Below are 17,276 nucleotides of genomic sequence, written 5' to 3'. Positions count from 1 at the left end.
CATGGGCTCAATGCAAAAAAAAACAATAAAAAGAGAGGAAAGTTGGGGGAATACCTTAAGGATTGGGAGGGAAGAAGATCCACCAGTTTTCCCCTCGATCCATACTTCTTCACCATGAATTTGGAGGGAGGAGAAGGGCAACGAGTAGGGTGAGAGAAGACATGAATAAAGAATGAGCCCTCTGGCTCGGGTATGCAGCAAATCACGCTGGCTCTGTTTTTTTTTGTGAAGGGACATGGCTCCCCGGCCTAGGGTGTCATGTCTATCGGCATAGGCGCATAGCGCCCCTGACTAGGGCGTCATGCGTCAACATATGGGCCCAACAATCGTCGATGTCGGCATGGTAGATCAGCACCTTGAATGGCGCACTTGTCCAGGGTGTTATGATGACTAGCATGACACCCCGGGCTCGAGCGGCGTGTAGAAAGGATCATTTTGTGAAATATTTTTAAAATGAGTTCATTTTGTGCTGAACTTTGAGGGTCGTCGTTTTTCACGATCGCGCCTTCTGAAGTTCTGATGCACGGCAACAGCACTGCTCCACCGTTTGATTTAAGTGTTGGCTGCATGTCCTGTGCGTACTGTGGTCTGCGGGGTGGATTTTCTCAAGAAGCAAAAGCAGTTGGAGTAGTCCACACTACAGCTCAACCCGTTGGAGTAGGGGATGGAACGCTTCCGGTTCAGGGCACCTCCCCTCTCGCTCAAGCTAGCCTTCGCCGCCGTCTCCCTCGGCGTCTCCTTCGCCGCCGTCTCCTCCTCCCCCTCTCCCCTCCCTTCCTCGGCCGCCTCCTCCTCTCCGCGGACCGTAGCCGCCGACCTCCTCGCCGTCCTCGCCGGCCCGCGCGCCGCGGCGCGGGTGCCGGCCCGGGAGGCCTCGCGCCTGAGCTCCTGCCTCCGGTTCCTCTCCCCGGCCAACCCCGCCGCCGTGTCTAGCGCGTATCCCCGGAGGGGCTCCCGGAAGGTTCTCCTGGAAGGCTGCGATGCGGCCGAGGCGGACGTGATGGTGATGTGGCCGCCGGCGCCGGTCTTGGAGCTGGCGCTCCTCGCCGTCGACTCCGGAGGCGACCCTGGGGCCATCCACCGCTTGCTCGACCCCACCATGCTGCCGGTGAGTGCTCATTTTCCTCAATTGCTCCCCAGAGGCGTGGAATTTTGCACCGTTTAGGGTCTCGGAAGGTTTGGGGGCGATGGAATTTGAGATCCTGAGGGGCACGAGAGCAGGCATTGGTTAGAAGGGAAATGGTTCATTCGTCTGGTGATAATTCATTTTGATTTTGCATGATCATTGATCAAAATGTGGGATACTGTTATGAAGTGAGTTTCTAGTGGAGAATTCAGTTTGGTTTAGATGATCTGGATAAGGATGTTGTTTTATGTCATGTACATACTTCGGATAGGCACTACATATTGCATATTGGATTTCGAGATGTGTTTTTGTTTTACTTTATAAGGTTTGTGAGTGATTGGTTGTGGGAAAAAACTAGCTTGTGTGGAGTAAACTGGTACACTAATGGAGAGTCACAAGTTTATCTACCAATGCCCGCAGTATGTTCTTTCTTTTCCTAACAAAATCTACCACGGTATCCTCGTTAGGTGCCTGATATTGAGGGAACGAAGAAGAGCAAATGCCACCTCACAAGAACACCGTATGGAAGACGCTTTGCTGATGAGGTCCGTGTTTGGCTCAACTTTTAGCCGGCGTTCCTTTTACTTGTATGTCCGGCATTGTTTACATGTTTGTGTTATGATCAGGACATCAATTCATACTTTGCATTTCTGTTTGAATTGATTGCTGCGCGAGGACCATCGGTTGGATTAAATGTTTCACTGACTCGTTATGATTTATTCCACGGGCATCTTTTCCTGGCATCTGGTACAGGAAGGCTTGGGATTCTGTAAGTTCTACCCAAATTTCTTATGGTTAAGATTCAAGCTTCCTTTCAATAACTATAGCAGAACAGTTTTTATGATCTGGACATGTTTGGTATCATCACAATTTGTTGACTTCAGTAAGCCAATATGTATTTACAATGTAAGATTAATCATTTGCAAACTTAAACTGGAAGTTAGCCGCCTTTTGGAGAAAGAAAAAATGGGACTTCCTAACCTCTTGTGGGTCGAGCTACCTAGGTAGGAGTAATCATTTTGATTATAGGATTGTGAAAAGAATATTTCTGTTAACGGATGGTCTTTAAAATACCACTAGAAACATTATGTATATATGAATGTTGCATTTACACCTTTAGATTGGTACGTATAAGTAAGAGCGTGTTTTCTTTCTGTTAACAGATGGTCTTTAAAATACCACTACAAATATCATGTACTCCTTTAGATTGGTAAGTATAAGTAACAGTTTGTTAATTGCTAGGTATTGTCATGTTGATTATTTTCTGAAACAGGTTCCACGCCAAAGAATATCCAGCATTCGACAAGAAATTGTTCCCTTACAATTTGGGATATTGCCAGGCTGGTATGATTTAGTCAGATGCATATGAACTCTAAATCAAAAATTTCCTTGCACTGTGTGTTTGCATTTGATTAAAAAATTCACTATCTTGACAGAATCTGATGTACCCTATGATGATTCCATGAATTTACGTAATATCCTTTGGTTAGCTCCATTGCCGTCCAGTGATAATAAAGCTTGGTTAGCACCAGGTATGCTGATACAGGCTACTGAGTACTCGAAGTTGTCCATGTTTCCGCCTTGTTCCTGTTTAAGAGATCGCAGAACTTCTTCCTGTTTTGCACATACGAACTGACATTTTGTGGACAATTTTGCAATCATACAGGGGTGCTAGTCGTCTTGGATGCACATCCAGATGGAATTATTTATCAAGATATGATACGTGACTATGTTCAGATCGTACGAACAATATACGAAGGTATGCTTTGTCAATGTACCTGCTGCTGTGACATGAACGCTTACTAAAAGGTCAAAAACCTAACTGTTAGTTCTCTGAATGGTCCTGCAGATGATTTCGGAGAGCTTGCGGTCGATGTCAACTATCTGAATGTAGCCAACACAGCTCCAGCGGATAGAATTTTCATTTGCTGACGTCCATCCATAGGATCATTGCCTCCACCGTGTGATTTCATCTCTGGGAAGGGAACACCAAATGTACCATTTTTTACAAGATGCACTCACTCGAGATCCAGGAAAGCATCAGTGATTTGGTGGCAAGTATCCTGTATAGTTCAGGTGTTCATCTCCAAGACGGCTTCAGATGCTTATTTGATTGAATGTACAGATGTAGCACTCGAGGAAGCAGTTAATCTATCGCACGCATGACATGTTTGTTTGATGGAGTTCATCAGAAATTCATTTGGTTGTGGCATTCGGGGGAACCAGTGTTTATATATTGTGAAAAGAATCAAGGTTGTACCTAGTTGTGCCTGTATCAACAAGTAACGTAGGTTGTATCTCGAGTGAACGAGGCACTTGAATTGCGTTCGTACTCGTTTCAGAACAACAAAAGCTATGGGTCCTCTTACGACTATGCTGCTGCATCACCAATTTGCAGTGATAAATTATTAGTAGCATGTTGCATTATTCAAGTATAGTCAGAAACAAGATGATCCAAAAGATATGCGGAGGATCTTTTATTCAAGGATTTGATTGTTTTTATAGTTCAAATTGTAAAGCAGGTTACGTCAAGGGGGAAGCACTGTCACCCCCTGGTACTACATTGTAGAGTGGGTGATCCCAAGATGAGAATCGCAACACACTCTGCTGCAGCATGATATTTTTGCATTACTGGAGGATGAATCGTAGAAATAAGCCAACCTACAACGTAATATGAGCAAGGAAAACAGAGACAGGTGGGACTTCCATTCAAGTATTTGCCGGATCTATAGCTCAAATTTTACAGCAGGTTACAGTAAGGGAAGAAGACTATTCCACCTTGACATTACACTAGAAAGTGGGTCTATTCCAAAGACAAGCACGAACTGCAACGCCGACAAAATTGCCCTCGTTAGACCGGATACAAACAGCAGACTCGCCGTCTTGACCAGAATTGTATCAAAGCTTCACACGAGCAAGACAGCATTGATACATCCATCGTTCTCCGGGTTATTCGTAACCTGTGCGTATTTGCCTGCACAGACAAGAAACATTGGTTTATGGAACATGGCTTAAGGCGCAGGGAAGGGCAAAAGGAGCTGAGCTTTTCCACGGATGACTTACCCCAAACAACTTTTCCAGCAGGGGTTACAAGACCAAGTTCACTTACATTCACCTGAGTGAAGATTTATTATTGTAAGTACCAACAGGAAAATAAATCAAAGAACAATGACAAGCATCATTACTGTAAGCATTGATAGGGGGGAAAGTATATTAGCTACAATACTATTGCAGTGGAGATAAGGTTTGCTTTGCATACCTCAATAATTGTTCCCCTCGTCATAACACCAAGAGAAGTGTACATTGGACCATTTGGGTTTTTCTTCACCGAAATTATGTCGAGGTTGAACGTACATTTCAGTTCAGGGTGAGTCACATGAGCCTTGGTGAAACGCAGACCAGTAGGCCGGATGAACCTCTCGTACTTTGGTGGCTTCCTTGTAAATCCAGGGCCAACAAAGGTGGCTTTAGTTACCATTCTCTTCCACTGCTTGGCTGGACAAGGAAAATTTACCAGCTAAATTATTCGGTTCAGTGGAGAAGAAATAGTTATATGTAGTCAGTGCATTGTTCACCGAATGTTAAAAGCAACTTCAGACCAAAAACAGAAGTGAGCAGAATTCAGTTGCAGCACATTCACTTTTAGGAAAGCATTCCGAAACAAAAAAATGGGCTAGCAACCGCCAAGGAATTACAAACTTATGCAATTCCTGTATATGAAATGCACGACATATGCAGATTACAAACTGTAATCTAGGTTGCCTAATAGATCTCATCATGACTTACTTTTCCGCTTGCCAGTGCGTAGAACTTTGAACATCTCTTCTTCAGCAACAGGTCTGACCTGCAAGAAGATGAAGCGTGGCAATATTTAGCCAAGTGGGAACCCACTGATTTTGAAGCAGGCAAACAACAGCAGTTTGAACTGAGAAATACCTTTGGCAAAGGAACATCCCATTTGCCAGCCTTTTCCTTCCTCTTTTGCTTAATTGTGTTGCTGAGAACCTACAATTGACGATAAATCAGCAACTGGTGCGCTAAGAAAGGTCTGTATCACGGCAGGCGGTAGGAACAGGGTATGTATGCACCTTGGCGCGCTGTGTCGGATCACGATCCAGCAGATACGAAGGAATGGCGCCCTCCTCAACATCATCATCAACCTTCTGCCGGGAAGAAGACTCGTCATGCATTTTCAGGCTGCATGAACAACAATTGTGAGTAAGGCCCACACAACCGCAATCACATACGCTGATTCTACATCACGAGGAAAACATCCTTGATGCTGGAGTGTCTCCTATTCGTGTCACTGATCTTCTACCTAAATGGCACGGCGGTTGTTGCCCCCTTCGTCTCTAAAAAAATCTACTACGACTGCGACAGCGAACAATCATCATATCTCCTAGTTCTAGGCAAGTACCAACTGGAGCAGCAGCAAGCAGTCATTCAGAAACATTACACAGAGCACTTACGTCTTCTTCATCTGCGCCTTCTCGGCATACCGCTTCTTGGCGAACCTCTTGCCCTTGGCACCGAGCAACTGCGACAGACAAAACCACACACGCATCAGCAACAGAAACGCGCAGAAACATACTACATGGGATACGAAAGAGGGGTCGCATCGGGCAAGCACCTTGCGGGCATCCTTGGAGTTCTTCTTGACCGCGCGCGCCTCCTTCTTGCGCTTGCGCTCCTCGTAGTCCATGCGCCGGCCATGGCGCTTCTGGTGAAGCTCTATGTAATCTCCCTGAGGCTGCAGGCAACTCGAGCGCGGAGGAAATCAGCGCAAAATTCGAGGGGAAAAGACATCGTGCGGCAATCAGAGAGCGAGCGGAGAGGCGGAGCGAGCTCGGGAGGGAACGGATCGGGAGCGGGGGCGGAGGGCGGCGAGGTCCGGGCGGAGGCGGTGGGAGGAGGACGGAGGGGACTTACCATGGCGGCGAACCCTAGGGCTGGTCGGGGTTTGCGGTGGGGAGGCGGCGGAGAGGAAGGAGAAGAGAAGTCGTTTTGGGGGTTTATAGGTATTTATGGGCCTTGGGCTGCACGATCTGTGCCTGGGCAATTTTGACCGTTAGGAGGCTCGCGCATAATATGGGCCAAAAAGGCCTGCCTGGGCAATTGATTACCTCTCAACAAAAAATTGATTGATCGCGTTTGCCTACGCTCTTCGCTTGAGTTGAAAAGTTGAGACCGTTGACTAAAATGTAATTTAACATGGGCAGTTAACAGGGTTTCCTCAAAAAAGGTAATGATAGTTAGCATGGTTGTTATACCCCTAGCCCGTCAGGGATCAAATACTAGGTATGTTTCCATTGACAACAAGGTGTGTTTGTGGTTACTTGATCAATCTTCTTCGTAATCCAACCTTCGGTAGATGATGTATGAGTACATTCATGTGGTTCGCATGTCTATGTTGTATACTTAGTATTTCTATAAGAGAATATGGTATGTCTTCGGACATGTTAATGTAAGAGTGTTCACTCCAGTTTTTTCTCTCTTATTTTTTGCAAAAAAAAAATATTGGACAACTCATAGGCAAATAAAATCTTGACTGAAATTTAGGCTAGACAGATTTTTGGTAGGGCAAACTTGGGCACTAGTACCAAACATACCATGAGGGTATACATGATAACCTTCGTCCTAGAGACGATTGTAGGAATTTCAAAGAATGTTTCAAGAGTTCTGCACCATCTCTTGTCAGTTGTACATTATGTACATAGCAGATGATAAAATCTGTTTCGGGTCATCTCAAAAGGCACAAGGGACACATGTGTTTGATTTGGAGGCCAAATACAAACATCTCACATCAAATGAGGCAAGTCAGAATCTGAATGAACGAACATATATTCTGGCGATGCGATTTCTCCACAAAAGAAAGGTCAAGCTCTTGATTTACACCGCTATGTGAAACCACAGTAACCGAAAGAAGAAAACTGCTGATTATACAGGATAAGAATTGTACAGCCTACAGAACAGCAAATTGCATGGAGATAAAAATTCCACACGAAGCTACCTAGTGACATGGCTTCCTTTCCCTATCCCTAGCTCTTTGGCGAGGTCCCGCGTGAGGGTGATGGCATGCGTGTTATGCCATGGGAAAAGGGTGCGGGTAACCGGAAGTTTCCTCCGAAGATCCTGTGCACGAGACAAAACATGGAGTGAAACAGGGGACATGAAAAGATAACTGCAGTAATCCGAGCGTTGCAACTATCCTGTTTAATGCCAGATTGTTTTATTGATGCCTCGGCGTACCTTAAACGTTGCGTCGGAGAGATTCAAGTATGATTCCTGTGCGCAGAAATGTGTAAATAGCATTATTCACTGTGTTAGCATCTTGGGAGATTAAGTAGAGAACAGAAAGGTTCCAACCTCGAGAGATGAAAAATACTCGGACTCGTGATGCCGAATGATGTTAGCAACTGTGTGTGCAGTGTCTTCAGGCGACTGAAACATAAGTAATATAACATCAGAGGCATGTTTAAAATTTTAAACCTGGCGTTGATATAATAAAATGGACAAAGAAAGCAAATAGGGATATTGAAGGTGGCACCATGACTAAATATCCAAAAAGCATACTCAAGGCAGCACAACAAATTTAGATCAGATGGCACATCAATGGGTGAATGACACAAAGATACTACTACCTCCATTCCAAAATAATTGAAGTTCTGGATTTGCCCAAAGTCAAAATTGTTTAATTTTTTGACCCAGTCTATACAAAAATATATTAACACTTAGAACACCAAATTAGTCTCTTAAGATTCTTTAAGACATATATTTTCGTATTATGTGTATTTTCTGTTGTAGATCTCTGCACATTTTTCAATAGAGGTGGTCAACCTTAAGCAAGTTTGACTTAGGAAAAAACTAGAACTTCAATTATTTTGGGACAGAGGGAGTACACATAAAGAAAAGGACAGACCCAGTGCATAGAAGCTCCCACACAAGGCGGGGTCTGGGGAGGGATAATTGGAACCTAGTCTTACCCCTGCAAAGTGCAACGCAGAGAGGCTGGTTCGAACCCAGGACCTCTTGGCACAAGTGGGAGGACTTCACAGCCAGGCCTGCCCTCTTGAAATGTGAATAGTGCAGCACACAAACTCCACAGCCAGATACAAAAGAAAATAACTAGGAAGGAAAAGAGTAACTATGCCCCACCCACGCTTTCTCTCTTACATGCTAGTCATGAGGTGAACTTGCAACTGTCATTTCTATCTACACAATCCAGCAAAGTAAAATCTGGGAGAGGAAATATGCCATAGGTTCATCATTTCCCAGAAAAAAGTTTGCATAAAGCTTAGGTTTGTGTTGGAGCAGTTTGCACCAATATAGTGACTTGGTAAAGTGAAGATAATATTTCTAAGTTTCTTGAATACAAATAAATGAACACATACCGACTTGCATGTGCAGGAGTTTTCGAGAAAACAATATTATCGAAGAATGGAATAAAGTTTACCTAAAATTTATAATGGCTGCACTGTGGGTCCAACTATACAAGCAAAGAATACTAAAGCAGTGATACAACAACCAAAATAGAGCTTCAGAGCCTGAGAAGAGACTTAATGGTAGGCCATGTTTAAGGTGATAAAACACCAAGTTCTGCAAAACAAATCCAAAATTCGAACATTGAGGGTGCCTAGAGGGCCAAGGTCGTAGTTTCGAGCCAAAATATGCTGCAGAGCTTTAGGCCTCTTCTTATGCATCAGAGGTTTTTAAAACGAAAGGGGAGGTCAAGGACCATGTTAGTCTTACAAATTTCCGCCCACACAAGCAACATATGTCCACTATGAGGTCAAAAAAAAATCACTACAATATGTAGGGCTCAAAATTATTCCATTCACTAACCTGCATTATTGTGGAGTCCTTGCGATCAACATCAGTATCCAGCTGCACATTTCCCTCTTCAAAATAATGAGCATCTACCTGGTGACCATACAAGTAATCTTTAAAATACAGAAGTTACTAATTTTACTTGCAGTGACATTATTTAACCATGATTTTAGCTTCAGCTAAGTAAAACAGCTAACCTGTATCTTTCCTTTAATTTCTACAAGTTGAAACGCATAACTGAATTCCAAAGTCCAAATGGAACGCCAGCTGCCATTGCTGGATGACACAATATTAAGTTGCCTCCATCAGACAGACACTAAATGATACGAAGATCAAACCTATAAGGAACATACTTCAAGTGTTCTAGCGACGTATTCTGTGAAACAAATGTTCAGATATAGCACAAGCACTAAATCTTTAAGTAAGAAAGTACAATTAAACATATAATAATGTATTATTATAAGCAGGTGATAAACAGCATAGCCACACACCAAATGATTAGTTACTAGTGGGAGGCAAGAAACAATAGAGTGGTAAATATACAATCAAAAGTTGCATACTGAAAGAGAAATATAAGGATACAAAGATAAAAACTAAAGCCTCTAGAGACACTATAAAGAGGAGGAACTGAAAACAGGCATTATAATCCAAACTAAAGTCACTGATCTATAGGTACATAAACAAGGTAATTTCCTTATAATAACAGCAAGGTAACAAAAAAGTCAGAAAAGAGAACATACCAAAAGTTCCGTGGGCTTCGTCTAGCAGCAGAAATAACTACTGCCAAACCAAAATCAGCTCCTGGTTCCTCTAGATCCTTTCCATTGGTACAATAAACGGCAGAAACACCTTTTGGATAAGCTTCACCAACATATTTGGACACTTCATAATCTATAGCACTCCTGTCTCAAGTAAATAAGTATGGATTATTCACTGACTATGTAATATGGGCAATGAAAAGTAGCAGAGATAACATACCTAAATTCTTCAATATATCCTGACGGAAGCTCCTCATCTGTAGCAGGCCTCAATTTTGTACAAGTCTAAACATAAACACGAAACAAAATGAATTAACTTAAGGTAAGAATTCTCATATTTAATGACAATAAGAAAGGAGAATGAAATCCCATATCCAAATTTGTGGAGGCGGGTAATATTAGCCTGCAAAGCATAGTTCTGCTGGTAGTGGTGTTTGATGTAAGGGTTAATAGATAAAGGCCACTGCAATTTTGAAATATATTGGAGAAGTCATTTTTCATGTTTCTGCTGGTAGTGGTGTTTGATGTAAGGGTTAATAGATAAAGGCCACTGCAATTTTGAAATATATTGGAGAAGTCATTTTTCATGTTTCTGCTTTTTTGAGCTATTTCAAGTATCATAAGAAACCCATTCAATTCAAGTCCAGCAAAGCCATTTGGTTTGAAACATATGATTATTTCAGTATCATTGCCCAGATCAATTCCTCAGTAAAAATATAAACCAGCAACAGAGAGAGTGGATTATTTACATGCAGAGCTTGGCTCAGAGCTAAAGTATGTTGAGTTATACACTATATTACATCCATGTGACATGTTCAACATGAAATAAGTGGTTTCGGAACAGCGTAAATTGCAAACTGAGTGAACACTGCTAAACCATAAATGACCTGGGCCATTCGTCAAAACTCAAAAGTATAAGAATGGTAAGACCATTAAGGTCAAGATGCAAGCCATGCTTACTGCAGATACGCAATTGCTAAATACACTACTCTCTAAGATGAGTGATTATTTGTACAGTGGTTTGCTGTACATTTTCTGGCGTGTTAAAATATTGTAAGAATAGGCATAATAAAGCTAAATTGTCGTGAGCGGTATCATGCACATCATTCAATGATACCTGCTTAACATGGTCCACGGTAGCAATTTGTGCGGTCCTAGGGTCCAGATAGTTGTTCCTGTCAATCTCCCCATAAGTTGTGATGATTATCTGCAGGCATGTATCACACAATTAAAATTGAACATTCGGAAGACAGGGACACTTCAGGCATTATACTCCCTTCATGGCAAGGGAAATTGACACAAAAAGAACAGTGGCCCATCCAGCGGAAATGCTCCTACTATAATTATCATGTAGTCAGAGAGAGAAACTACCCCAAATGTTCCTATCCTCAACTCGGCCTACGGTACAGTACAGCTGTTCAGTTCCACAAGCCTAGCAAATTAAAAATAAATCCGAAAGATAGCCTAAGAGCCAGATTCGTGGAGTCTTAACCGCTGGTTTAAGAACTATGGCACACACAAGTTATCACTTCCAAAGTAATTCGGCACTGTACGACAGCTCTGAAGGGAGAGAGAGAGAGAGAGAGAGATGCTCACATCGCCGCTGCGGTCTGGGAGCTCGAGGGAGACGAGGTGCGTCTTGTTGTACTCCGGGTAGGCCTCGGCGGCCGCGGCCTCGTACGCGGCGTCGTCCCCCAGCAACGCCCGCACATCTGCGCGCATTCGAACAGGCGAGGAGTCAAACAGACGGCACGGGCGAAACACACACACGGCTCGCCGGAATTACGGGCGCGTAACTGGGGATCGAATGGAGGGGGGCGGGCGGGGGGTTACCCTTGGCGACGTAGTGGATCTCGCCGGTGGGGGCGTTGGCGAGGAACCAGACGGCGATCTCCCGCTTCTGGTCGCCGCTGAGCGGCTCGCCGGCGCCGCCGTCGTCCGACATTTGGCGGGCGCGGGCGGGGAGCGGCGGTGGGTGGGGGACGGGAGGCGATGTGGAGTGGGCGGAGCGGGAGGCGTGGGGGGGAGGGGGAGAGGGATTGATGGGTGGCCGCACGGGCGGCACGTGGGGGGCAGGCGAGGCGAGCAGCGGGTGGCGCCTGCCGGGCCGTGCCGGTTGACGATGGTCGCGGTACTGTACCCGATCGGACGGACGGGGCCGGTGGGTTTTCCGTGCGGAGTAGATGGCCGCTGGAGGGTTTTTTTTCTAGGGCAAAGGAAGGAATTAATTTGTGAAGTACTAGTACAGAGGAGTGAACAAAACAGCAAAGTTACAAGAATGGAAATTATGGAGCTTTTGTAGATCTTGTGAAGTACTAGTATCATGTACTTTTTTCTCTACATTCATGAGACTGGATCTGTGTTTGACAAACGAGTAACAAAGGAGTTATGAAATTGGAGGTTGTTGACGTATCAATATTTTCAATTACTCCGGTATTCAATCAAGCTTACTAAAGGAATGCTTGTACTACTGGACCGAAGAAGAGGAGAACTCATGAGGATTGCGTGAAGATGATTGTTCAATAGAGCTTATATCTGAGGGCCCATTTTTCAACCGATGTTGATGATTCTATAATAGATAGCTCCTCTTGCTGAATTTCCTTTTGCTATTTTTTTATCTTGGCTACTTTGGTTTAGCCTGAGCCGTGTGAACAGTCATCATGTGTTTCTTTTGCTTCTCTCTTTTACTCCCTCCATTTCTAAATATTTGTCTTTTTATAGATTTCAACAAATGACTACATACGGAGCAAAATGAGTGAATCTACACTCTAAAATATGTCTATATACATCTGTATGTGGTAGTCCATTTGAAATCCTAAAAAAACAAATATTTAGGAACGGAGTGAGTATAAAATAGGACAGAGAAACCCCTTTAATCAAATATAATAATTTATTCCCCAATGCTTTTTTTTCACTTAACAAGAGAATAATTCTCCTTTGATTTTCACAAAAAAAAACATACCGCTAGCTACTAGACAATATCGAGGATGAATTGTGAAAGTACATATCTAGCCTCTATCCTAACTCCTTTTACTTGAAATTGTATTCACTCGCTCCTATTAGCACCAGACAAGTTGCCACATGCATGATATTCATTTCCGTTGTGTGATGGTGGTCCAAATTTGATCTTAAGGATCATCACAACCTTCGCATCATCGCCGACCACTATGTGCGCTAAAACATCTGCACTTTTCTACCTCTATAGTTATTTTTAAAAATGTACAGGTGATGAGTAAAGAAAGAAGATGAGGTAGGTGCCCGAGATGACGAGAATATCCCCTCGCTTCATAAATAGAAAATGAGACAGTTTTAAAATGGAAATTATGGAGCTTATGTAGATCTTGTGCAGTGTCTTTTTTCTGTACAGTCATGAGATTGGATCTGTGTTTGACAAATGAGAAGTAGTGAGAAGCTCTTCCGGGTGGAGTGGTAGACAACACAAAGGTTGCTGCCACTGGCCCGGGTTCGAGTCTTCTCAACTCCTATCAGAATAAGACAGGGGAGTCTCCCCCCTCTGTTCTGATTTTATTTTTACAAACGAGAAGTAGAGGAGTTATGAAATTGAAGGTTGTTGACATATCAATATTTTTAATTACAACTTATGTTAACATATCTAGTTTATTCTCCAGTACTCAATCAAGCTTACCAAAAGGGTGCTTGTACTACTGGATCGAAGAAGAGGAGAACTCATAAGGACCGCGTGAAGATGAAGAATAAGGTAGGCCTAAGAACTGTTCAATAGAACTTCTATGTGAGGGGTCGTTCCAGCTGATGCTGGTGATGTTGTAATAGATAGCTCCTGATTGATGAACTTCCTTTTGCTAGTGTTGTTGGTTGTCCTTTTAAAACTTGTTTGGCTTGGCTACTTTGTTTTAGCCTCAGCTGTTGAGGCATATCTCTCTCGATGTGGTTTTGGTGACTGATGACAACGTGTTTGCGGACTAATCGTGTGCTTTGAGCATTTCAAAGATTCATCGTTGGCACGAGACGATTTTTTCCCCTCGGAGTGTCATTCAAGACGGTGTATCTCTTTCATTTCTTTTTCGGTGGACTAGTTGCGTAGAGGGCACCGTACTATCAAGAGGGGGTCCGCTTTGGTATTGCTTGGGTGGAATCAACACGTACACATCCGCTTCTCACCCTCCGAGCCCTTCCGCTTCTATGGAGAGATCTTCTCTCTTCTTGTGGGCTTTGTCTGGTACCCAGCGGTAGTATCGCTTAGGGGTCACAAGCGGCAGTACCGCTTCGCAGCGGTAGTACCGCCAGTGACTCCCCAGCAGTACTACCGCTGGCTTGCCAGGTCCCTACCGCGTCGATTCGAGGGGTCTTTTTCTGTGTCGGATTGTGCGGTACCTCGCTGCGGCAGTAGTGCGGCAGTACCGCCCATTAGCGGCAGTACCGCCCTTCCACCTTGGCAGTACCGCCCGGTTCCCTCTTTCCCCTTACCCTTCTTTCTGCGCGGTAGTATCGCTTAACCCAGCGGTAGTACCGCTGTCTCCCGCGGCAGTACCGCCCTCTGCGGGGCTGTTTGGAGGGGGGGTAACGGTTGGATTGTTCCCCCCACTATATAAGGAGGTCTTCTTCCCCAAAGTTGACCTACCTCTTCTCCCTCAAGCTCCATTAATGCTCCAAGCTCCATTTTTGCCCGATCTATCTCTCTAGCCAATCAAACTTGTTGATTTGCTCGGGAGTGGTTGAGAAGGCCCCAATCTACACTTCCACCAAGAGATTTTTTATTCCCCCACCTATCCCTAGCGGATCTTATTATTCTTGGGTGTTTGAGCATCTTAGATGGTTGAGGTCACCACGGAGCCATAGTCCATTGTGGTGAAGCTTCGTGGTATTGTTGGGAGCCTCCGATTAAGTTGTGGAGATTGCCCCAACCTTGTTTGTAAAGGTCTGGTTGCCGCCTGCAAGGGCACCAATAGTGGAATCACGGCATCTCGCATTGTGTGAGGGTGTGAGGAGAATACGGTGGTGAAGGAAATATGCCCTAGAGGCAATAGTAAAGTTATTATTTATTTCCTTATATCATGATAAATGTTTATTATTCATGCTAGAATTGTATTAACCGAAAACATAATACATGTGTGAATACATAGACAAATAGTATGTCACTAGTATGCCTCTACTTGACTAGCTCATTGATCAGAGATGGTTAAGTTTCCTAACCATAGACAAAGAGTTATCATTTGATTAATGAGATCACATCATTAGGAGAATGATGTGATTGACTTGACCCATTCCGTTAGCTTAGCACACGATCGTTTAGTATGTTGCTATTGCTTTCTTCATGACTTATACATGTTCCTATGACTATGAGATTATGCAACTCCCGTTTACCGGAGGAACACTTTGTGTGCTACCAAACGTCACAACATAACTGGGTGATTATAAAGGTGCTCTACAGGTGTCTCCGAAGGTACTTGTTGGGTTGGCGTATTTTGAGATTAGGATTTGTCACTCCGATTATCAGAGAGGTATCTCTGGGCCCTCTCGGTAATGCACATCACTTAAGCCTTGCAAGCATTGCAACTAATGAGTTAGTTGCGGGATGATGTATTACGGAACGAGTAAAGAGACTTGCCGGTAACGAGATTGAACTAGGTATTGAGATACCGACGATCGAATCTCGGGCAAGTAAACATACCGATGACAAAGGGAACAACGTATGTTGTTATGCGGTCTGACCGATAAAGTTCTTCGTAGAATATGTAGGAGCCAATATTAGCATCCAGGTTCCGCTATTGGTTATTGACCGGAGACGTGTCTCGGTCATGTCTACATAGTTCTCAAACCCGTAGGGTCCGCACGATTAACGTTACGATGACAGTTATATTATGAGTTTATATGTTTTGATGTACCGAAGGTTGTTCGGAGTCCCGGATGTGATCACGGACATGACGAGGAGTCTCGAAATGGTCGAGACATGAAAATTAATATATTGGAAGCCTATGTTTGGATATCGGAAGTGTTCCGGGTGAAATAGTGATTTTACCGGAGTACCGGAGGGGTTACCGGAACCCCCCGGAGGCTATTGGGCCTTATGGGCCCAAGTGGAGGAAGAGGAGAGGCGGCCAAGGGGCAGCCGCGCGCCCCTTCCCCCCCAAGTCCGAATTGGACAAGGAGGGGGGCAGCGCCCCCCTTTCCTTTCCCTCTCTCCTCCTTCCCCCCAAGTCCTAATCCAACTAGGAAAAAGGAGGGGAGTCCTACTCCTGGTGGGAGTAGGACTCCTCCTGCGCGCCTCCTCCTATGGCCGGCCGCACCCCCCCCTTGCTCCTTTATATACGGGGGCAGGGGGGCACCCCATAGACATAACAATTGATCATTGATCTCTTAGCCGTGTGCGGTGCCCCCCTCCACCATAGTCCACCTCGATAATACTGTAGCGGTGCTTAGGCGAAGCCCTGTGTCGGTAGAACATCAACATCGTCACTACGCCGTCGTGCTGACGAAACTCTCCCTCAACACTCGGCTGGATCGGAGTTCGAGGGACGTCATCGGGCTGAACGTGTGCTGAACTCGGAGGTGCCGTACGTTCGGTACTTGATCGTCAGATCGTGAAGACGTACGACTACATCAACCGCGTTGTGCTAACGCTTCCGCTTTCGGTCTACGAGGGTACGTGGACAACACTCTCCCCTCTTGTTGCTATGCATCACCATGATCTTGCGTGTGCGTAGGATTTTTTTTGAAATTACTATGTTCCCCAATAGTGGCATCAGAGCCAGGTTATATGCGTTGATGTTATATGCACGAGTAGAACAGAAGTGAGTTGTGGGCGATATAAGTCATACTGCTTACCAGTATGTCATACTTTGGTTCGGCGGTATTGTTGGATGAAGCGGCCCGGACCGACATTACGCGTACCAAGGTTGTCAGAATCGCGATTCTGTTATACGATTCTATGACTTTACGATCCAAACTAACCCCTATGATTCTATGATTTTAGTTCTTAGAATCTACGACTTTACGATCCTGATAGTGAAGATCCTATGATTTGTGATCCAACCATTGAAGCTCCGATCCGATTCAAAATCACGATTCTAACAACCTTGACGCGTACGCTTACGCGAGACTGGTTCTACCGACGTGCTTTGCACATAGGTGGCTGGCGGGTGTCAGTTTCTCCAACTTTAGTTGAACCGAGTGTAGCTACGCCCGGTCCTTGCGAAGGTTAAAAAAGAACCAACTTGACAAACTATCGTTGTGGTTTTGATGCGTAGGTAAGAACGGTTCTTGCTAAGCCCGTAGCAGCCACGTAAAACTTGCAACAAGAAAGTAGAGGACGTCTAACTTGTTTTTGGAGGGCATGTTGTGATGTGATATGGTCAAGACATGATGCTAAATTTTATTGTATGAGATGATCATGTTTTGTAACCGAGTTATCGGCAACTGGCAGGAGCCATATGGTTGTCGCTTTATTGTATGCAATGCAATCGCCCTGTAATGCTTTACTTTATCACTAAGCGGTAGCGATAGTCGTGGAAGCATAAGATTGGCGAGACGACAACGATGCTATGATGGAGATCAAGGTGTCGCGCCGGTGACGATGGTGATCATGA

At 44.5% G+C, this 17,276-nt stretch overlaps 3 protein-coding genes across 3 annotated transcripts; 1 reads left to right on the top strand and 2 right to left on the bottom strand.

Moving 5' to 3' along the window:
* Window positions 1-587: 587 nt before the first annotated feature.
* LOC125535710 (T-box protein) lies at window positions 588-3,500 on the top strand. The gene is made up of 7 exons (XM_048698774.2): window positions 588-1,108; window positions 1,594-1,671; window positions 1,753-1,895; window positions 2,400-2,470; window positions 2,563-2,658; window positions 2,793-2,885; window positions 2,976-3,500. The coding sequence occupies exons 1-7, from the start codon at window positions 665-667 to the stop codon at window positions 3,056-3,058; spliced, it is 1,008 nt and encodes a 335-aa protein (XP_048554731.2). The 5' UTR covers window positions 588-664; the 3' UTR covers window positions 3,059-3,500.
* A 300-nt stretch (window positions 3,501-3,800) lies between these two features.
* LOC125535712 (Ribosomal protein S8e family protein) lies at window positions 3,801-6,201 on the bottom strand. The gene is made up of 9 exons (XM_048698777.2): window positions 6,056-6,201; window positions 5,757-5,876; window positions 5,596-5,663; window positions 5,215-5,323; window positions 5,063-5,131; window positions 4,913-4,970; window positions 4,386-4,621; window positions 4,190-4,241; window positions 3,801-4,100 (listed from the first exon to the last, which is right to left on the bottom strand). Exons 1-9 carry the CDS (start codon window positions 6,056-6,058, stop codon window positions 4,033-4,035), a joined length of 783 nt encoding a protein of 260 aa, XP_048554734.1. The 5' UTR covers window positions 6,059-6,201; the 3' UTR covers window positions 3,801-4,032.
* A 750-nt stretch (window positions 6,202-6,951) lies between these two features.
* Window positions 6,952-11,770, bottom strand: CPA (Subunits of heterodimeric actin filament capping protein Capz superfamily). Its single transcript, XM_048698775.2, has 10 exons — window positions 11,545-11,770; window positions 11,308-11,423; window positions 10,829-10,918; window positions 9,932-9,996; window positions 9,694-9,855; window positions 9,151-9,229; window positions 8,969-9,046; window positions 7,493-7,567; window positions 7,376-7,411; window positions 6,952-7,258 (listed from the first exon to the last, which is right to left on the bottom strand). Exons 1-10 carry the CDS (start codon window positions 11,654-11,656, stop codon window positions 7,133-7,135), a joined length of 939 nt encoding a protein of 312 aa, XP_048554732.1. The 5' UTR covers window positions 11,657-11,770; the 3' UTR covers window positions 6,952-7,132.
* Between the last annotated feature and the right edge of the window lie 5,506 nt (window positions 11,771-17,276).

Source organism: Triticum urartu, chromosome 2A (genome assembly GCF_056163025.1).
Source record: "Triticum urartu cultivar PI428250 chromosome 2A, HENAU_Tu73, whole genome shotgun sequence".
Lineage (NCBI taxonomy): Eukaryota > Viridiplantae > Streptophyta > Magnoliopsida > Poales > Poaceae > Triticum > Triticum urartu.
Note: the sequence above shows the minus strand (reverse complement) of the source record. Positions and strands in the feature narration are given on the sequence as shown.